Source organism: Tribolium castaneum, chromosome 1 (genome assembly GCF_031307605.1).
Source record: "Tribolium castaneum strain GA2 chromosome 1, icTriCast1.1, whole genome shotgun sequence".
Classification (NCBI taxonomy): Eukaryota; Metazoa; Arthropoda; class Insecta; order Coleoptera; family Tenebrionidae; genus Tribolium; species Tribolium castaneum.
In genome coordinates, this window is record NC_087394.1 from 20393484 (window position 1) to 20415804 (window position 22321).

At 33.6% G+C, this 22321-nt stretch overlaps 1 protein-coding gene and 1 long non-coding RNA gene across 8 annotated transcripts; both read right to left on the reverse strand.

The window, feature by feature from the left end:
- Nucleotides 1-2417: 2417 nt before the first annotated feature.
- LOC135266729 (uncharacterized) lies at nucleotides 2418-3714 on the reverse strand. The gene is made up of 2 exons (XR_010334899.1): nucleotides 3447-3714; nucleotides 2418-3392 (listed from the first exon to the last, which is right to left on the reverse strand). It is a non-coding gene; the product is annotated as an uncharacterized LOC135266729 (long non-coding RNA).
- A 369-nt stretch (nucleotides 3715-4083) lies between these two features.
- On the reverse strand, nucleotides 4084-21690 carry LOC659344 (phospholipid-transporting ATPase ABCA3). 7 transcript variants are annotated; one of them, XM_008200930.3, is made up of 15 exons: nucleotides 21487-21690; nucleotides 16640-17132; nucleotides 16465-16589; nucleotides 16260-16373; nucleotides 15852-16135; nucleotides 15382-15805; nucleotides 15117-15326; nucleotides 14237-15069; nucleotides 11817-11974; nucleotides 11630-11769; nucleotides 11238-11581; nucleotides 10088-10595; nucleotides 9644-10039; nucleotides 4317-5491; nucleotides 4084-4262 (listed from the first exon to the last, which is right to left on the reverse strand). In XM_008200930.3, exons 2-15 carry the CDS (start codon nucleotides 17125-17127, stop codon nucleotides 4230-4232), a joined length of 5232 nt encoding a protein of 1743 aa, XP_008199152.1. In that variant the 5' UTR covers nucleotides 17128-17132; nucleotides 21487-21690; the 3' UTR covers nucleotides 4084-4229. The 7 variants fall into 7 exon arrangements, with proteins under 7 accessions (XP_008199152.1, XP_008199150.1, XP_008199148.1 ...); XM_008200928.3 differs by lacking the exon at nucleotides 21487-21690 and adding an exon at nucleotides 21026-21152; XM_008200926.3 differs by lacking the exon at nucleotides 21487-21690 and adding an exon at nucleotides 18988-19190.
- Nucleotides 21691-22321: the final 631 nt, after the last annotated feature.

Sequence of the window (22321 nt, forward strand, 5' to 3'; positions counted from 1 at the left end):
CGACTTTAGGGTCTAAATAGTTGAAATAGGGATATAGTCTCCTGAGTACTTTGTAGAAAATTTAAGTCTCAACAACTTTCTTCTTAACATTTTTCTTGTATCTGTGACCGTATTTGCAGAGTTTTGAAAAATAAAATATGGGGCAGAGTGCAAATTGGTAAAAGTCTGATCTCATTCAAAATGGTTGATTGTATGTCAAGGGAAGAAAAACATAGACATGCGACATGATGTACAGTTATGATCATAAAGAATTACACCCCTACAAACCCGGCCAGTAAGCAAGGGGCGGGGCGAAACTCAAACCGCAGCAATAAATGGATAGTAAACATCAACAAATATTTCTTGGAGGGTGTCATCGGCTTAGAAACATGATTTCGTGCTTTTTAACATCAACGATATTTTAATCGCGTATATTAATAAATGTAATTAATTCACTTTTTACCCAAAATGATTAAAACTGTATTACGTAAATTAGAGCACGAGTTATTTGATGTGCCAACTTTTTAAATAAAGTAAAATTATAATTTTCTAATTAATACAAACATTTTCGAAAGATTTCCAACGCCATTAAGTAATTATTTGTGTCGCCCACTAGTAATAGTCGATATGCAGAAGCTAAATTAAAATTATAATTAAAAATTATAAACCCCGGCTGGGTTTATACATACCCAGAGGTGCCATTCTTTCTGATCGTGACATGTACTTTCATGGCATATTTGGAGAATGGAAAAAATGTTATTTCTCCTAATACCGATGAAATAATATATTTCATATCGAGTGTCATATCAATGCACACGTGCATTTACTCGAACGAGGCAAAGCCGGATTCGAATAAAGTAGCATAAGCATGATTGTCACTTACGATACATGTTGTGAACTCAATTTTTTGGACAACAATATACAGAGTGGGCTAGCTCAGCTCCCGTCTTCTATAGCTCAAGTACTAGTAAAGTTGAACTTTTGATATTTTGTAGACGTTATTTATACTCTAGGACGTATGTCTCTCTAGCTTCTGAAATGTCCCTAAAGTTTTTTTTAATCAGTCCAGGGATTACTGTTAAAAAAAATAAAAACCAAAATATCGGTTTTCACCTTTAGTTTTAAAAATTAATAAAAAATAGAAACGGTGCTTTCTTGATAACATTATTAGTACGTACCTCGTGAACAAGTTCTAATAACAGACTTAATAATTAAGTTTGATTGATCTGAATTACTAAAAGGTATTTACAATTTATTTTCGAAATTCTTAAAATTCAGAGCCTTTTATTTCGCTAATTTCAAAAACTTTAGAACATATAAGAAGCTAGAAAGGCGTCCTAATGAGCACTAAAAAATAATAGCATGCCATTAAAAACTATTATTATGACGTCATTTTTGGGACACTCTATAATCAAAAATATTTTCCTGAAATACGTCCTAGAGTATAAATAACACCTACAAAATATCAAAAGTCCAATTTTACTAATAACTGAGCTACAGAAGACGGGAGCTGAGCTGGGCCACCCCGTACGTATTTTTACACGCCATTCAAATTTGTTGTTCAATTGGCCCTGGGTCGCTAATTCTGTTTAGGTGAATTTCTCAAAAGAAATGGTGCAAAAATCAGATAGCGATTCCGAAGGCGGTGTTTTGAAACTCACACCCTTCCTTCAGTGACTCTATTTTGAAGTAAATTGTCTTGATTAATTTTGCAAACAAAACTTCACTAACTCTTATAAGTTATTATGTATGCACTCTTCATGTAAAATTTTGTTTCCGTATAAGTCTACGTAATTTTCAACTTTCGAAAGTAGGGTTTAATATTGATGTCGTTTTCCAGACAAGTCGCCCAAAAAAAATTGTTTTGATGCAATTTTCAATATGCACATTTTTATTTTTTTTAATTTTTTTTAAATATTTTTTTAAATGAACAAAATGAGTTCGTGCAGCATTGAATAGGATTTTGAAAATTACTTTGTCACTTGGTTTTTAAGGTTACTCCGTGTTCTTTAATACACACTGTTCAAAAATGATTGTTCAAGACACCTATAAAATTTGAACTTAATTTGCCCCTTAATTTAAATTGTGGATTGTGAAAAATTATGGAAAAAAGCTAATTTAAAAACGAAAGAATACCCAACAACAAAAACCATGCGTATATCGGGTGTGTCAAAAAGGTCGGATAAACTTTTAAGCATAGCTGGAGAGTAGTTCAGGGATCGCAAATTTGAAGGATTTTTTTTGTGCAGACATCGTGTCGCCAGTAATTCTTTAAAAAGTAATGACCAAAGCGGCTATAGTGTGGTATGTTACCTCAATAGCAATAGTCGAAATTAGTATCAGGTATAAATGTTTCCTTGGAAACCGGAATAGATAGATATTTTTACAACAATTGGGAAAACTAATTTAGGAACAAAGCAATTTAATAAACAGTAAAATTGAAAACAAACAATGTATTTTATAATAAATGTTGAAATGTTCTGCCATTTGCTAATAAACAGGCTTCGGCACGTCTTTTAACAGAATTTGTGGTACGTTCTAACATGTCTAGAGTAACTGAGTTAAAGGCTACAAAAACTCGTTCTTGCAAAATGGCTAGATTTTACGGCACTGGTGGAGTAAATACAATGTCTTTGACATGGCCCCATAAAAAAATCAACAGGATTTAAGTCTGGAAACCTAGCCGGCCAAGGAGTAGCACTGCCGCGGCCTAACCACCTATTTTCGTAATTTTCGTTAAGCCATCTTCGAACTGGTACAGCGTAATGAGAACCAGCACCGTCCATTTGTAGCCGCCACATCTCTCTTCTGACTGCCAGAGGCACATCATCCAATAAATGATTTTCTAAATCATATTGCAAGAAACTATTGGTTTTCTATTATTCCAGCTAATACATCTGTGCTGACGTCCCGTTTCAAAATTCAAAAATGGATTATTTATTGCGAAATAATGATGTTTGTGCCTGTTAAAGATTCCGTTGTTGGTAAATAAAGATTCATCCGTCCATAAAATTTTTCTTAAAAAGTCCACATCTTTATCAAGTATCCATTGAGCAAAAGCCATTCTCCGTTCGTAATCTGCTGGCAATAAAGACTGGACTTTTGTAGATATAATGATATGGATGTAGCATTTCATCTCGCGTCACCCTATTAACTGTTTTAAACGGAAAGTTTAACAGTCTACCAACTTGACGACAACTGATTGAAAATCCAACTTGTATTTTCGTCAACCGCATCAATAATTGCTTTCTCTGTCTCAATAGTTCTTCTTACGCGAGGCCTTCCAGGATGTATTCCTTAATATTCCGAAACCGGAGTGCGATTTTCTTGAAGTTTCTGATCAAGTCGTCGAAAAACATTAATGCTTGGTTGTCGTCGCTGGGGATATCGGATGCCATATTGTCTCACCGCATCTAAAGCATTTCCTTCACTTTCACCATAAACCAAGTACATGTCGCAGTATTCACTTGCCGAAAACATTATTGTTTCACAATAAATGATTTAAAATCATCAAAAAGTTTGACACATTTGTTTGACACTTTGCCAAAAAATACCTTCAAAGTTGTTTCCATAGAAATATTACAATGTTGTCATATGCCACTGCACATTTGAAGCACTTTTGTCCACAAACTTTAACTTGATTAAAACCAAACTATTTCTTTAGATAGAACACAAATTTTCAATAAAATGCTTTTATGACAATGTAAACCATATAACTAATACCATACGTAAGTGATCTAACTTTTCTGTAACTGTTAAAAAGGCCATATACCATTAAAAAAATAATACCAATTTTTTTTATATTTTTTCGGGGTCTATGAACAGTACTTAACATGTGCCAAAAAGTTTACTAGACCTTTTTGACACACTCGATATAAACACAAATCAAAACAAACCAACTCAAACTTCAAACAACTTAGCCGAAAACTGACGAAAGCGGCACATTGAATTTGACTGTCGACTTGATAAACAACCACTTTTGAACACATTGTATGTCCCATATAAAAATGAGGGATATGGGGTATGGCATAATGCAAATGCTGGGGAAAACATTACAAGATAATTTGAAAAAAAGAGGTGTGTAGGGTAAAAAGTTGTATAGAATAAAATTTATTTAGTTTATTATAACTTAAAATAAATACTGTTTTGCATATTAGTTACATGAGTGTATTACATGTTTTATCACCACTTGTCAACAAGAAAAGGCACACATATAAAAAATAAATGTTCTACTTCAAGTTTAGTTTAAATTAACGTTGCAACCTTGTGAAAGATAAAAATACCTAAAAAACAAATTTTTAACGAAATACTAAGTCAGAACATACATGCACTCATACCTGTTCCAAACTTGATTGACCCAAAGAATAATCTTCAATATTTAGCTGCTTTTTTCCTTTTTCCAAAATCCCGAACATTCTGGACCAGGGGATGCTTTTATCTACAATATAATATGTTAAAAGCTCTTGATGTTTTTCTCTTTGTATTGCTTTGGGAAAATGGTCCGAGATGAAATTTTCAATTGGTTTAATATCGGCATCTTCCCCGCCAGGGCTTTTCTTAATTTTAATTGTCAACGTATACCCTTCGGCAAATTTATTTTTCAAATGTTGAGTGGAACCCAAACATTTGAAATTGCCATTAACCATTATGGCTAGTCTTGTGCACAAAGCTTCACATTCTTCCATACTATGAGAGGTCAAGACTACACATTTTCCGTTATCTCTAACTTTGCAGATGGCATCCCACAAATAGCGTTTCGTCGCAGGGTCCATTCCTGTCGTAGGTTCGTCTAAATATATCACCGGAGGATCGCCAATCAGCGAAATGGCAGTACTTAACTTCCTCTTGTTACCACCACTAAGTTCCTTAACCTTTTTATTCAAATGTCTTTGGAAATCAAAATCTGTCGATAGTTTCTGGACCAGGTATCGGCACTCGTCCATTGGAACTCCTCTCAAAAGTGCAAACATTACCAATGATTCTTTGGCAGTCAGGTCATCAAGAAGAGCGTCAAATTGCGGACAATATCCAATCAACTTTTGCACTTGTTTTAGTTGCGATTTGATACTGAATTTTTTCACCCAAGCTTCTCCGTGCGTGATTTTTACATCACCGGTCATCATTTTAAAAGTTGTGGTTTTCCCAGCACCGTTTATACCCAATAATCCGAAGCATTCACGTTCCTTAACACCCAGACACAATCCGTTAACTGCCAAAAAGTTGTTGTAATACTTTGTCAAATCTTTAAGCACCAAAATGTAGTCTTTTTGTAACTCTGTTTCAGAAGTGTTGTGGATTTTGTGTTTTTCTTCCGCGACATCGCTGTCTTCATTTTCCACTGGCTGGGGCAATTTGTTTCTATAGCTCTCAACAATATGGTCTATCGTTTTTGAAAATATTTTATATTCTTTTATGTTGAGTAGAATAAATAGGACTATTCCAACGGAAAATGAGTATAGCAAATTTCGGCCTATTCCAGGACTGGCCCATTTGTAATAGTGCGGCTCGCGTACTGAAAGCAATCAATTACCAATTGTATTACAGTATATATTTCCTTCACAAAATTAAGCAAATCAGATTCAAAGTGCTTGATAATTTGCACTAGTGCTGCTAATTACACTGGTTTACATTTTTTTACCCAACGACAATTTGTACTGCTTTTGTTTTCTGATGACTCTCTTATCAGCTTATCACTAACATACAGAGTGGAATTTTTAAATGGAATAAAATTCATTCAACTTGGGCATAAAGTCCGATCACTTTTGTAACATTGGGTCATGGTTAATAGGTAGCTGTTACAATAGCTAACGGTTTGACTAGTTTAAAAACTAGCCAAGTTTACACATTAAAGTAACATACACACTAAAAGTTTTGAAACAATTATTATCGAAGTGTCCTCAAGTGAATGTAAATATTGTAAATACATGTAAGAACATTCGCCAAATAAAATAAGCCTAAACAACTTTTATTTAGTTTTCGTAAAATTATCCTAACAAAATTGGGAAATTTAAACGATGAATTGGTGAAGGTTTTCATCGAGATTTAAAGTCTTATGACTAGAGGTATCAAAAATATAGCACAAATTGAGAGTTTCTGTAAAGGAAAAGAATTCTATGTTAAACTAAATCCCAGCGACACGTTTTGAGCTAAGAAAACCCACCATAAACCCTCAATTTGTGCTCCATTTCATTCCAAAAAATGCAAATGCGCTGTTGCAAAATTCTACTATGAACTGAAATGGGATCTTCAGGCTGTCCCAACGATCCGAAAGAGCTCCATAAACCTGTTTATTATTAAAGATATTGACTTTTTCTTTTTTTTTCTAGGTAATAGCTGTGTTTTTGCTGCTTGTTTCTAGAATATTAAAAAAACTCTAAAGTTATGTTTTTTCAAATAGAACTCACTAAATTTTATTGCATTTTTGGAGCTAGCTTTTAATAATGATGATTTTAATCCACACTTGTGTTGGTCAATTCTTCGTATATGTTTTGAAGTAAATTGTCTTTTTTGACAAAAACACGCTTTTTTAAAAAATTATTACATAAAAACTAAGCATCGCAGAAAAGTAGAACTCTTTCACCACTTTAAAGAAGGAAGTTCAAACTTAAATGATATATTATTTTTATTAGTTTACTGCAATTAAGATGATAAAAAGTGAGAGGTTTGTTGCAAGTTGAATAACTTCAAAATTTCCCAATTTTCTATTTTCGCATCTAAAAGACCTTTAAATTGTCTCTCTAAAATCATTAACAGTTAAGTGTCTTTTGCTGATTATTCAAAAGATATTTAACATTAAACATTAAAAAAAAATATTAAATATTATTCAGTAGTCGAAAAGTGAAATTTTCTACTAATAATAACTTTAATGTTACTCCAGGCCATTATATCTCATTTATTACAGTGAAATAACTAAAGTTGTAATATTTTTGGCGAATTTTTAATTTCTCGTATAAACAACAAATGGACTGTGGTGGAGTTGCTTTGGTTATGGTATGGTTTACTATGGTAACAACAATGATCATGAATAGTGGGCATTGTTGCTGAAATTAACTTTTAAAGTGAAATATCTTTTCTTCCCAAGCGAAAATAAAGTGAAGGTTTATTCTCTCGTTTTTGATCAAAAATAAGGTACTTTATTTCCTAGGGAATTCGAATTTTTTTATTTATTAACATTGAAGTTTCTTTATTTACTAATATTGAGGTTTATATTAACACTAACAATAAATTCATTATTTGATTTGGAAAGCTTTGTATGCATCTTGGGAATAAGCCTTCGTTAATCTCTTAGCTGTAGATCCCTACAGCCGCGGGATTAACATGGCGGTTTATTAGTTATTAACTTTGGCATTTGAAACTTTATGTTTTTAGATAGACAATTTAATAATCTTTGAGAAGCAAGAACAAAAGATAGGGTGTTTCATTTAACTTTTTCAAGTTATTCAACTTTTATCACACTTAGTTTTTTCTATGTTTCTAATTGCATTGCGCTAAACAATTGGAATAGATGTAAGTTTGAACTTTTCCCTTTAAAGTGGTGAATGGCCTACTTTTCTACGATTCTCCGTTTTTGTGTAATATTTTTTTTAACTAAACTTTTCTTAACTAAACTAAAAAACTAAAACTAAAAACTAAGCAGAAGCGACCAATACACGTTTAGATTAAAATCCTCAGGATTAAAAGCTACGTCCAAAAATGCAATAAAAGTTAGTGTTCCATTTGAAAAATTAATAATTTGGACCGTCCTTAATTTACTCGTACAAATATATTCTAAAAGTCTCCAAGAGGTTTTGCAATGTACCCCTTAACAAATACGGGCTTTTGTGACAAATACGTGGAATTTGGAAATTGGCCGAAGGATAATGAGATCTCAAATTATTTACTTGCACTGGCTTTTGAAGTTATGTTTGAAAGGTGTTCGAAAGGACCACATATCAGGGCTGGTACAAAAGCTTCTAAAGATCCGTATTTGATTAATTTGATTAAGTTATTCACTTGATATAGGTGCCGATTGACAATGACAGTTCTCTCAGATAATTGTCAAAAAACTAGGTTGTCAACATTATCCAACTAAAATACCCTGGTTTTTAGTGTCATTATTATAGCATTCCGTTGGATATTACGATACACAAATCGCGTATCGTAATGACCTCAATACGAAACAACCGAAGTAGAAAAAAGTATTTTTGAACTCACTACTATCAAAATGAGTTTTCGCGAAGGCAACAGTTAACCGCAAACGCAGATTTCTCGCACTAGTGCGAGAACTTTGATTTCGCGCATTAGTGCGTAAAATTTCTAAAAACCAGCAACATTTTCGAGCGTTGTAATAATCATTTAAGTTTGTAATAATAAAATCGGGTTTACAAGTCGCCATTTTTCCACTTTGGATGTTAAAAAAATATCGAAAGAGTAAAAAGAAACTGCTGAAATATTTTTTTTAACTCGATTGACAGTTGACACTTTGGCAAGCCCATAAGAAAAATAATAATTAAGGCGGCCCCCGAGAACTGCCAAAATCAAACTGTCAAATCAAAAAATATGTTTTTACACTTTTTTTACTTTTGTACAAATCTCAAAATCGACAACAATTTTCAACCGGAAACCATTGTGGCGCCTCCAACGGGCAAATAAATTTTGAAAGCGGTAAGTTTCAAAAAATCTTATTCTTAAAGATTGTTTTTTCCTTGCTATTGCTAGTATCGGGTTAAATTTTTGCAAGCGTATTTACTATATTGTTATGCATGAATGGTGTATTTTTTTCCGGTCTGTGCAGTATCTTGCGTTTGGGACCCAAGCCTCCAATCAGCAGACCAAAAAACTGATTCAATACTAAATAAAAAATGTGTAGTTTTGTGGGGAATTGATTTCTAATCATTTGGCTTTTTGTTTGTTACTGCTCCGTAGTATATTTTTTGAGATATGTATAAAAGTATGAACACATCATTTTGACAGTTCTCGGGGGCCGCCTTAATGCTCGTTTCAAAAAATATTGTACGAACCTCTGTGCTCGAAGCGTATCCGGAGCATTCTCGCAAATGGTTCGTAAATAACTATTTTTACTGTCACTCAAAAATTAATAATCACACAGAAATCAGTATTTGCTATTAAAAATAATTAAAGATTATAATTTTTATTGAATTCATTTAGGCCCTAAATACGGTACGCCTTTTGATTGCCTTAGCACAGCGAGAGGTGAATGAGTCAACTTAGTGTTGTTTCACTTGCCGCATGGTACCAGCAACGAATTAACCTGGCCTACTCTTTTTCGTACTATCTTGTTCTAGCTTTAGTCATGAGACGGTGATTTATAATTACAACTAACAATATGACGGTGGATGCGCCGGGTTGGGGTTTTATTTAGGAAATTTAAAAAAAAATACTTTTATAGACGTTAAACGATTTGATTTTGAGTCGTTTTCATCTCTACTTTAATTTAGGCAATATGCAGATTATAAATATATGCAAACGTTGCAAACTAGTGTTCTCGATAAATAATATTGCACTAGTGCAAATTATAAAAAAAACGTCTCATTTAGGTCTAAAAACTCTTACTTTTTCTTTATTTCTCACAAAGCAAAAATAATTGTTATAGTAAATTTTGTGTATATCAAATTATCGACTATTCGGAATGCTCTTGAGATATTACTATTGATAAATTACCTACCACAACAGTAATCCTGTAGCACAGCACTTGCATTATGACAAGTCAAATCCCAACACTTGTCCACAGTCATATCTGGCCTATTCTCGACGCACGTTTGGACGGCGTATTTGCACATTTTATTAGTGGCAAATGTTGTATAAACGTCTCTAATACCTGTAGCTAACGAATAATGGGGTACTACCAGGAAAATCCAATGTAGAGTATTCGCGACATATTCCAAATCCAATCCAGGTGTTGCCAAAACTTGAACAACCAAAAAGGCAGCCACTCCAGTGAAAACACTAAAGAGGGTCATTCTAGTATAACCTGTCGAAGGTACTTCGAACAAGTATGACGCAAAGTACATCATAGGCAACATTGCAACGCCAAAATAGAACAAAAGAAGGAACATGCGACCTGAAAAAATAATTAAAGATTTAGGATTCTACGACAGGGTGAAAAAACCTAAGTCCTCAGCCGACCGGAAGCCATCTTCTTGGAAACACGCCAAAGTAATGATGATCGCGATGATGGTCACAATGAACGTGATTATATCACAGACGAATGACATTATCCAGAATATGTAAACTTTCACTCCGGACACGAATTGTAAATGTTTTGACTTGCAAACTCGTTCCCGCACATAAAATAGGACGTAGAATGAGGATACAAAAGCCATACTAAATCCGATGTTGAAAGCGAGCTGGAAACCCATACTGTTGCCTTCCAACAGTTGCTGCACTTTTGTATCGGCTGTAAACGGTAACGGATAATTTGCCCATCTTATTGAACGATTTGTGCCAGCTAAATGCTTGAAAGCCACGTTTAAGGCAAGACCTAATGCTAGAGGCGGGGAGTGGTAAGGGTTATTATTAAACCAGGCTGTGATAGTTGTAAAAACACCGCCGAATGTTTTGTTGAAACTAGCTCCAACAATGTATCTTAGTCTGACAGTGGATGGAACAGTTACGGTCTGAAAAATTTGTTTATAGTATATTATGATACGAGTTTTATAAGAAGCATTTTGTCGCACGCACAAATTTAGGGCACGACGAGCGCAGCGAGGAGGAGTGCGACAAAATGCCTTATAAACGAGATATCATACAGTATTTTTTCTACTTCGCACTTTTTGTACCAAAAACATTAATTTCTAAATTTAGGGAATTTTGTGGCAGTTGACAACATTTGCGCGGGGACAGTGAAATGAAATTAATAATTTGGACCATTCGTACAAATGTATTCTGAAAGTGTCCAAGACGTTTTGTAATGTACCTCTTAACAAATACGGGCTTTTGTGGCAAATACGTGGAATTTGAAAATTGGCCGAAGAATAATGAGTTCTTAAATTACTTACTTGCACTGGCTTTTGAAGTTACGTTTATACATCACGCGAAAGATGTTCGAAAGAGCCACATATCAGAGCTGGTACAAAAGTCTCTAAAGGTTCGTATTTCGTATTGTTGTCAACATTATCCAACTAAATAACCCTGGTTTTTAGTGTAATTATTATAGCATTCCGTTGGATATTACGATACGCAAATTGCGAATCGTAATGACCTCAATACGAAACCGAAGTAGAAAAAATTCTTTACAACATATTATAAAGATTCCTTACCAAATTAAGCATTACATCGTGGATGCTTGCCACTCTTTGAATTTCATAACCTTTAAGGCTTTGCATATACAAGGCCGAATATGAGTTATTTGCATTATCTTCAATTAGCGTTACTGGATTGCGATACGAATCTAATGTTATGGGCAGTTTGGGTAAATCTGCTGATTTGTTAGTGTTTCTGCTAACGACAATGGCTATGATAAGAAACGCAACTGGCATCAAAATTTGAATAAACTGCAATATCCAGGTTCGTACGATTGATAAAATTTTTTTCATAAGCATTGCCAAAAACTGATTTTTGATTAACATGAAACCGGTTAGAAGAGCAGAAGTTTCAAGGTTTACTGAAAAAAAATGATTACAATTTACCCCTTATTTTCTTGTATAGTTACAAGTTGTTTCGTTAATGCTATTTTCGTAGTTTTCATTCCTTTTCAATTTCGATTTTATTTTACCCAGCATTGTTTTATTACAATCTGTTTCTTGCACAAAACCGTTATAGCTTTCTTCCTGGCCGTGGTCAGCACCGACTCTAAAAAATCGTATATTTGTTTAAAATAAAAAAATGATGAGACGTACTTCATGAAAACTTCTTCTAAAGTTGTTAGTGAAATTCCGTAACTACGAATACCCAAACTATCACTATTTTCTTCTAAGTCTCGCAGCATTTCTTCAAAAACTGAAGAGTGATCTTCGGATAGTAGATACGTGAGTTCAGAGCCAACATTACCGTGTACCTAAACAAAACAAAATAAACTTTAGGATTTTAGAAAGGTTAGTGTGTTTGAGTGTGCCTATCAATTTTAGTTTTGGTTAAAGTATTCATGCGCAATTAAAATAGTTGCACGCTGTAACTTTGTAACTCTTTTATTTACTAACAAAATTCCACAACTTAGTGAAACATATGGTTAAAGTACGAAAAAGTTCGTGATTAAATTTTCGTGGACACGTTCTGTACTTTTGTTTTTACAGAAGAAACAGATAGGGGCCAAAATTTCGAATCAGTAATTATGGAAGACCAAAAAGCTTCAGGGTGCTGAGAACTCGTAGTTTATCAAAATGAGGGCTTTAGACAATAAAGATGTCATAAAAGGTACCAGAGTGTTGTGCTGAACACAGCATTTATAACTCAAGTCATGAAAGTTTTGCACTTGCTTAAAAGCAATTTTTTGATTATAAATGGGATTCATCGGCTAGAGTAGCTCAACAAATAGAAGAGTAAAAATAAAGAAGTTCATGCCGAGATTCCGGAAACAATGGTAATTAGTTTCATTCATTGCAGCAAACAAAACTTGGGATAACCAACTACGTTGGAAAATTCGACAGCTTTGATAGCCAAGGACGCCAGCAGTAAGAGAAAAACTATAAAGAGGACAAGAAAAAAAAAGCTTTTATTTAAAAGATGCACTAAAAAGTAAAAAATAATGTTTTACTATCAGAGGAGAATATTTTTGCTCACAAATTACTAATTTCTCAATTTTCCCTTTTAAGGCGATATGAACTACTTTTATACCCGATTTTGACACTAACAATTGTTTATAAAAATAACAGATCATAACTAAATGAAATAATGTACCATTGTAATCACTTGTATAGAATAAAGGTGAACTACTTCTACTCGTATCTATGGAATAAGGAACAACATTATTACTACCTACTTTCGGTTCACTTTCATAAAAACCATTGTGGTGCAAATAACATAGTAACAGCTTCGCCATTTGCACCACAATGGTTTTTATGAAAGTGAACCAAGTATATAAGAGAAAACTTTTTTAAATTCTTTTATTTATTGCTTTTTAGTCTTTACTTATTCTAAACATTTACATTTGTAAACAAAATCCCATTTAAGCCCTTTAGAGAGCATTAATTTATTAGGACAACGGGAACTCTTTCAAATTTGGCTCCAAAAATATGAAACAGACAGACAGACAACAAAGCAAGTTAAATAAAAGCTTTTAAAAATCAAGGATGCTTCACGCGCTTTTGGGTCATGAATTTATCTTGCTAAAACTATCTTATAAATCACATGTGTGTAAAAAAAGGAGTGGTTTAAATATGTTGAATTATTTTCTTAGTCTAAGTGATAACCATGAGAAGAGAGAATGTCTGGAAAAATGGGAATCAAATTGACCATTAAAGTACCCTATTCGCCAAATAAAATAGATAAGCAGAATATAAAAATAGAGATGTTGTAGGTATGTTCAGACCATATTTTCCGAAATTTTTAACTGCTAATTTCATAAATCGCATAAATAGAACAAAAATTGAAGGAGGAATGCTGGAAGAAATTTGGATTTCTAAATGGATGAGTTTCCAATGTTTTAAGTGTTTTAAAATATTTGGAAGTGATGCATGTAGGTACACGTACGAAGGAAAAGACGGTCAAATACAGTTTATAGAGTCTGGATTCCTGAACTCCATAAAGTATTATAAACCCTAATTCCTGAACGGATTTTTTCAAAAAACTGTCAGTTCCACCCAGTGTTGAAACTAAGACAAAACAATTCAAAGGAAAAGAGAAGAAAATATCTGTTTTTACAGCAGATTAGGTAAATATAGTGCGTATGTGGAGATACCAAAAGAAGAGGAACATATGAAGAACGTCAGAAAGTGGCGTGCATTATCAAAAAAAAATCATATATTGTAGCAGTAAGGTGTAGTAATGCAAAGAATTTATCACGAAAAAAAAAGTTAACAACAAAAAATTAGGAAATCTTCCTTCCAATCATGAACATCGGTACACTCGTAAAGCGCGTTTGTTCAATTTTCTTAACAAGAAAGAATTTCTGTAAAACTTTTAGTCCTGTTTTTCGTTTAGACAACGCTCGTCGTGTCGAATGAGGCCGCTCCAGTTATCAAATCTCTAGGAATTAAATAATTATGCTTTTAATTTTCCAAATAGCCTCAAATTATGAATGTCGTCTATTAAGTTTATGTTTTATAAAAGAAATAGGGAAAGTGTACGAATAATTTGGTCAACTAAAACAAATTAATTTTACCTGGATATTAGGAATATGTCGCTTCAAAAGTTGTGTTACTTGTTCCTCTTGACAATTCGAAGCCTTATCCATTATGAGATGGTATCCCGTCCCGTATTTCTTCTTTAGGAAGAAACTTGAGCCGCAACACTGTAACTCCCCTCCGGCCATAATAGCGATTCTATCACCTAATAAATCAGCTTCGTCCATAAAATGTGTTGTTAAAAGCATCGTCCTTCCGTGTTTTTGATTTTGAAGCAAATCCCACAAAGCTCGTCTTGCTGATGGATCCATTCCGGCAGTGGGTTCATCAAGCATGACAACTTTAGAGTTGCCACACAATGCCATACCCACACAAAGTTTTCTCTTCATTCCTCCTGACAAAGTGGCCGATTTTGCATTCGCTTTAGGTTGCAGTTCCAACAGTTCGACGTATTTATCAATTTCTTCATTGATTGCTTCACGTTTCAGTCCTTTAAGTTTACTGAAAAAGTAGAGATGCTCTCGGACGGTGAGTTCGTCGAAGATGATGTTATGTTGAGGACATAGACCCAGACTTTCTCTTACTCCGTCCATATCCGTTTTAATGTCGTGTCCACAAACGACTGCAGTACCACTTGTGGGAGGAAACATTCCAGTCAGCATGGACATGGTGGTAGTTTTTCCGGCACCATTGTGTCCAAGAAGGACCGTAATTTGATCGTTGTACATGTTTAGCGAGAGATTTCGAACTGCTGCTTTTTGGTCAAAAACTTTCCGCAAATTTCGAATTTGTATACCGGGTGTAAGATTGTTAGGTTCTTTTTCAAAAAATTCACCTTCTTGTGATGGGACACTAGTGAAATCTTCAACTCCTTCAATTGAGATTAGAATTAGAAGAAACTGGATTAGAAATACTTGCCTACATAGCTAGGATGACCACACCAATAGGCGGAAGTAAACGGGAAGTACCAAGGAAGTGGCACTCCGTACTCCCCGGGAAAAACGGCTTCGACGTAAAGAGCCACAAAAAGATAGATAAAAGTGTCTATTACCAGCATCATCATTATGTAACCGAGCGTTAGACTGTCATCGGGAGTATTGGGTCTTCCTATATTGGACCATTGTATTCCTAGAACATGGCACATTTACGAAACAGATGAAACAAATAGAGGAACAGTTGGTACCTTCACTGGTACCCTCATACATTAACATTAACTGGAACCCGTAAGCCATTGCAGTGTTTGACCCAAGACTTGCTATGAGTTTAGTAGAGAGACTGAGTTGGTCATACTGCTTTTGTAAAAATAAATATGGAGCATAAGAGAGGAACCATACAAGACCAGCTACTGTTGCAGCTGTATTTGCTTTAGAAAAAAATACGCTAATCGCAAAACAAAAAGTTATAGTTGCACAAACGTACAGTACTAAGAACACCAACATTACTGTGGGATCTGCGTACGTGAAAACACTATATTCGGTGTGTGAATACCACGAGATTTTCAAAAGTAAAATAATTAAAACTACTGAAACTAAAAGAAAGACAAATGTTTTGATAAACCACGCAGTCCAATGGAGCCAGTTAGGCAAACCCATAATTTTCATAGCCTCCTGTAAGACAAAACGTTATTTTAATTTTGGATCATAGATTGTATACCTTAAGCTGTTTCTCTTTTTCGGTTGTTATAACTTTAACCGTGTTTATGCAAGTGTAAACGAAACTCAACATAATAATAACTCCAACGAAACTTTCTAAAGCTTGTAGCAAAGGATCCTCTATCCAACTTCCATACGGAAAACGTTGCATTTTAATTAGCGGTGGCAGAAGTGTAGTAATAATATTTTGAAACTGTGTTAGATTTTGCGCTTCAAGGTGTCCGCCAATTGCAAAAATGTACGTCATGACTAGTTGTAAGGTCAAGAATCCTTCTTTGAAGTAACCTATAAGAGAAAACTCGTTGTATGCTTTGTCATGACTGATTTTTTGTTAAGAAAAGCTATGCCATGCAGAGTTTGCCCATGCCACTGTTGTTAGTTTGATCACAGTTTTTCCACTCAGGCCTACCTGGTTTACCACCAATGTCTGATCTTGGGGATCTAGGACCAGGTGATTGATAAATGGGAAATAAAAGATTAGTTCTCCACGTTCTTTTTCTTCTATCTAAATCGCGTAACTTTTCTGTAAACATTACTAAATATACCCGTTTTCCGAAATTTATCAACTGGCATTTGACCCAAAAACTGGAATAAGATTTCGATGGGATGCCTACCTGGGAGAGCCCCTGTGTTGTTCTCTGGCGCTCGGGGGCCTGGTACTTGATACACAGGATACAAAAGATTTGTGTGCCAGTTTTGCCCAAACAAATCGAACCCAATCCGAAGTTCGCTTGGAAATCTAAAATTTGGTGCTAATTTTTACGTTCACCTACATACGTGTCTGCTTACCTCAGCGATACTTCCAAGTCGTCTGGTAGAGTGTCTTGGTGCGCTAAAGAGTCATCAAGTTGGATGGCAGCAAACGTGAGAGAGGAATTCGAATCGAGGAAATGGGCTTCTAGTTGGTCAGAGTTGTTGTAACCAACCACGTGGCCACCCAAAACAGTTTCAAGAATTCCCATTGACCGTCTTACGGCTTTGTTTGAGTAAGGTGAATACACTAGTGTAAAGTTTCTGAACGTCGTATTTCCGAGGTTCGTTAGAAATTTCGGATTTGTGCTAATACTTTCATCCGAGCATAAAATTGGGAGTAGACAGAAGGGCGTGTAAATCTTTGGATCATTCGTTTCAGGATCAACCAGACTTCGAATAACGACTAGGAGGATGGAGAACAGGACTGGAGCTAGAATTTCTACAAGGGTTTGGAGAGGCTTCCGGTATTGCAGCAACCAATTCTTCCACATCAGTAGAAGGAACTTGTCCAGTTTCTTCCCCATTGTTCCTTGAGAAATTTATTACAAAATCAAATACTTGGTAGAAAATATTAATTTTTACTACAGCGTGGTCCCGATATAACCGGCCAAAAAATTCTGTTTCTACTTTGGTTTCGTAATGAGGTCATTACGATACGTGATTTGCGTATCGTAATATCCAACGGAGTGCTATAATAATTACACTAAAAACCAGGGTAATTTAGTTGGATAATGTTGACAATCTAGTTTTTTGACAATTATCTGAGCGAACTGTCAGTGTCAATCGGCACTTGTTTCAAGTGCATAATTTAATCAACTTAATCAAATACGGACCTTTAGAGAATACATTTAGAATACATTTGTACGAATGGTCCAAATTATTAATTTAGTTTCACTCTCTGCGCGCAAATGTTGTCAACTGCCACAAAATTCCCTAAATTTCGAAATTAATTTTTTTGGTACAAAAAGTGCGAAATAGAGAAAAAACTGTATGATATGTCGTTTATAAGGCATTTTGTCGCACTTACTCTATTATGACACTTCTCGCTGCGCTCGTCGTGCTCTAAATTCGAACGTGCGACCAAATGCGTCTTATAAAACTCGTATCATAAACTATTTTGTTTGGTCAAAAATTATGAAGATAAATTAACCCCTATCCACACACATTCGACGCTACTGATCAGAAGCATTGTCAGAAATTAATTGTTAGTGCTTGTAAGAATAACAAAGTCTAAACAACCACACTTACCTTTTTAATCCCCATTAAATCGTAAGCGCACAGCAAAATTTGATATAAAGTTTGATAATTTTTATTTCGAAAATGAAAAGACTTTTATTAACAACATTTTTTATGTTTGAGTTTTGCTATTACTCGATTTTAAAATATCGGGACCACCCTATAGGTTACAAAAGAACTTCACACTCCTAAGTGAATAATATACATCACGTATTTAAGAAGAGAGATAAAAAAATCTGCGAAAGTACGTACATACTTACAAGATCAAATATTGTAGTGGATAAAATGGTGAAAAGTGGAAGGCGGTTTAACTTAATTACAAATTTTATTTCATAAAACACCACTTTCGTTGTCAATATGTTTTAATTTTTTGGCACATCTCTTTTACATATTTCAACTATTTTACCACACACATCTGCACATATAATACAAAAATAAATATCACCCATCAGTCACATCAGTGGGTACAGGCATAGAATAAGAGAGAGGGTACAGGTGAACTATGAAAATATGACTTTACGATTTTTTGGTGTAATCTTACCTTCAGTAACAATTTGTCATATTATTGTGTCAGTATTTATTTGATAATAGTCATCTCATTCTTTGTCAATTTTATAAAATGTTTCGTTAGAAATTCCCAATAAACACAATATAGAACGTATTTCGTTTTCGATAACTCCATCGTTTGTGAGCTATAAAAAAATAGACAAGGAGGCCAAATTTTATGAATTGTCTCATTTAATCAAATGTAAACAATACCGTTTATTGTTCAGAGATAAAAGAATTACAACGATAAGCAGTGGGTACTATTCCAGTTGCTTCTAATTTTGCGCTACATGAATGTAGGTTCCCTTACTAAAAATTATCAAAGGTATTGATTTTAGAAGTGGTTGGTAGATGTCGGGACGAATGCATTGCCTTGCTTGTTGCAATTTCAGAGTACAAAAAACAAATATTTAGTTTTGATCCTCTTTTTTCTCATTCTGTATTTACACGTAGGTAATATGTATTTTTTTCAAAAATGTTTGTCACTAAAGTATTTTCTAAATCATTGAAACTGGTGTAAATAAGAGATTTGGTTATAATAACATTGACCTTGTCCTTCATGTCAGTCGTCAGTGTTTGTTAACAAAGCTAATTTCACTCACCAACAGAACGAAATTCATCATTTTCAGCACTTTGTATTCTTTCCTGTCCAATTAATGAATATGAACAATTTTCTCTTGATGTAGATGCCATGTTTTTTATTTTTTATGATAATCTCGTGCTGTAATTTATTAAATAGGAAGGTGAAGCGAAAAGCGTTTCGATTACGTCATGATGGCTTCGTTACGGATACTAAACTAAGTTCGCTAACTTGTCGATATGTTGCTTAAAATGAATAATGAATCATTCGAAATAATCGCAATTTAATTATTTCCTGGGAAGCAATATTCATTTTAGCCAAAATTTATATTTTTTTGATGTTGTTTAAAAAATGATAAGATTACGATTAACTACTCACTCATATTAGACTCTGTATTAGATTTATCATTTAGTACCAGGAAATATCCGGATAAACCATACATATTTGGAACAATAAAGTGATAAAAATATTTCTCTTGATGATTATGGTTTAAACACAGTTATTAACTTGAAATACCAAGAAGGGCACCACTATATCAAAAACCGATAAGGCTCGTTTGACATTACTATGCCGGAAATTTGTCTTGTCATAAATTTTAAAAAATGGTTCTCAAATGTGCTATTAATTCTAATTAAAAAAATAAATATAACAGCATTGCTCAACCTACTAACTTTGGTGCAATTTCTAGATAAAGCGTTACTTAAATAACCAATTAAAAACGTAAATTACATAGAGTTCTCATTTTTATGTGCTTTGTCGTAATACCCAACCCTGTAAGTATTGCCTCAGAAGCAATTTTTAGAAAGGAATCACATAAACTTTACTTGACCCATACACTATCAACTCTCATTTTTCAGAAAGTAAATTTTTCTCAGCTTATTAAGAATTTTACGCTAAACCTTCCTGCCTGTAGATGAATTTTTAAGTTAGTCTAAACCTTGGAGCACCCTACCCTCATACTCACAGGCACTAAATTTTTGGGAACAGAAAATCGAGTTATTTTCTAATTTGTTTAACCTCCCACAAAAAATATGAGTTTCATGCCACGCACTATAAAAAAGAGCACTTTAATTATAATACAGTTTTATTTATTTTCAAATTTAAATTTTAGATTTGTATACCGGGTGTATCAGAAATTTTTGTATTAATTTTATCACGTAATAAAACTCAACAAGAACACACTTTGCATAGTGTTTTTGGGGTCTTCTATCACACATATTATCTCCTTTAAGTTTCAACTCCGAGACCGTAAACACCCTCTATGTACAACCTTCAAATTCATCTTGCATTTGTGTTGTGGATAATTTTTCAAAAAAGCCTCAAACAGGTTGATTTGTTTGTAAATGCCACGTTTTGGTCAAAGAATTCTCTAACACCCTGTATACAGGATGTATCAGAAATACGTGTGTTAATTTTAACACGTAATAAAACTCATCAAATACAACTTTTCTATAAAACATTTTGCAAAATTCTTATTTATTATTTTTACTGTTTTCCACCCTTTTTTTTTGTGGAAACGAGCCGGGCAGTGTTTAATAATTAGTTTGTATTCATAGCAACAATTTTCATTGTTGTTTTAAAATGTTCAAATTGTCTGTTTCTACCACAACGAAAATAGCCATAGGCGGCCACACGTTTCAGTATGTTATCTTTTCCAAAATTTAAGTAAATTGTTGAAACATTTATTGAAAAAATGACATATGTAAATAGGTATAGGTACTACTTTCTCTTTGTCATTGTCTTATTTATAACTCGTTATCAAAAGTTTCACCATATTTATGAAAAATTAAAATATTTCCATTTTTATAGTTAAAATGGCGACGAAAAAATGTGCCAACTCACTTTTCCTTTTTAAGTTTAAAGATTAACTTTTTTATAAAGAAATGATAAATTTTAATCGCATTCAATTCAAGTTTAGATCAATATCAATGACGATTACTTAGAACTTGACATCAAAAGTGGATTGATTATTCATTATATATTGATCGACACAGTTTTTTAATAACCGTAAGTAGTAGCGTTCACAACAAACGTCTTGTATTTAAAAATATATTACTTACTCGAACTGACATACATTAAACTAAAAAAAAACACCAAAACCTTGTTTTTGAGTTTGAACTTCAACACACGTTCCAACTGTTCGTGCAAAGGACGCACTTTTGTTTAAAATGTAAAATATACGCTGTTACGGTTAATTTAAATTTTGTTTAGATTAAATCATGACTAAAGCAAATCCACATACATACATACAGTATCACTAAAATATATAATAATTGTAGCATGACCTTTTCAACAACAATAACGCTTTTATGGGATTTTTAATGAATTTAGCGTCGCGCACAAACTGATTATTTTGCTTTACACTGTATTGTTGGAGCAGAAAGTTACTTTAGGTAAAGAAAGAGAATTTGTGTTGAAAATAGTGTAAAGGGATAAAAGGGCAAACTTCCATATTATTGAATTACATGAATATTCATTATCAACTGTGTCATGGCTCAAAATAAACAGAACACAGTCTTACCTTTGTTTTTAAATTATTATTCACTTCACTACAAACAAAAATCGTACATTTTGTAAATGCTGGAAATATTCAGGTCAGGAGTTTTTTAGGTTAGACTCTGAAGTGTTCTCGCTGAAACGCAGGCGTTTCAGTCCTTAGAAACATTTCAGCAGGATCACATCACAAGCACGTGTATCGTTTCAGTGTATGCTTGATTTTATTGTGTGCTTAGAATAATAGCATAGACACACAACTGAATCACTAAACTCTGAAATACAAATGACAAAAATTTCAGTAATAAAATAGGTTTGATTCTATGAATATAAATGGAAACAAGCCAACATTTTTAAAACTAAATTTACCTCAGAATACAGATTTTATAGGAGTGATCTTATTGTTTAAGTAGAATTAATAGAACATATTCAGAACTTTCATAGCTTTCAGGCTATGTTAAAAGGAATCTCGAACTCGGCATCAGGGTGTCGATCATAAAACTGTCGGCCCGACCGGCTTAGGGCGCTGAAAATTCTGTGGTTAAGCAGATGTCTTACTTGATATTTGTATTCCCATCATGATTTTCCCATTTTCGACAGTTTTCTTTTAAATTGGAAGTGTGTATTTAATGAAAAAGTGAAAACGTAATAAAATACACGTAAATCTCGATAAATAGGAACAAATCCAAGGGATTCCGGATTATGATTTTTCTATTTACCAAATTAATTTTCTTCATAATTAAAGTTACAATGAACAATTAAAATACATATTTTCATTAAAATATATGTAATAAAACTAATAAAATATGAGCATGTTCATAAAAAATAACAACTTTTCTTAATAATCGGATTATCGAATACAA

Excerpts from the sequence above, each read along its gene's own strand:
- LOC659344 (XM_008200926.3), bottom strand. The coding sequence starts at position 19,078 with ATGGCATCTACATCAAGAGAAAATTGTTCATATTCATTAATTGGACAG. Across the intron at positions 10,040-10,087 it reads CCGGTCGGCTGAGGACTTAG|GTCGCATGTTCCTTCTTTTG; the intron begins GTTTTTTCACCC and ends TTATTTTTTCAG. Across the intron at positions 5,492-9,643 it reads GCTACAGGATTACTGTTGTG|TACGCGAGCCGCACTATTAC; the intron begins GTAGGTAATTTA and ends GATTGCTTTCAG.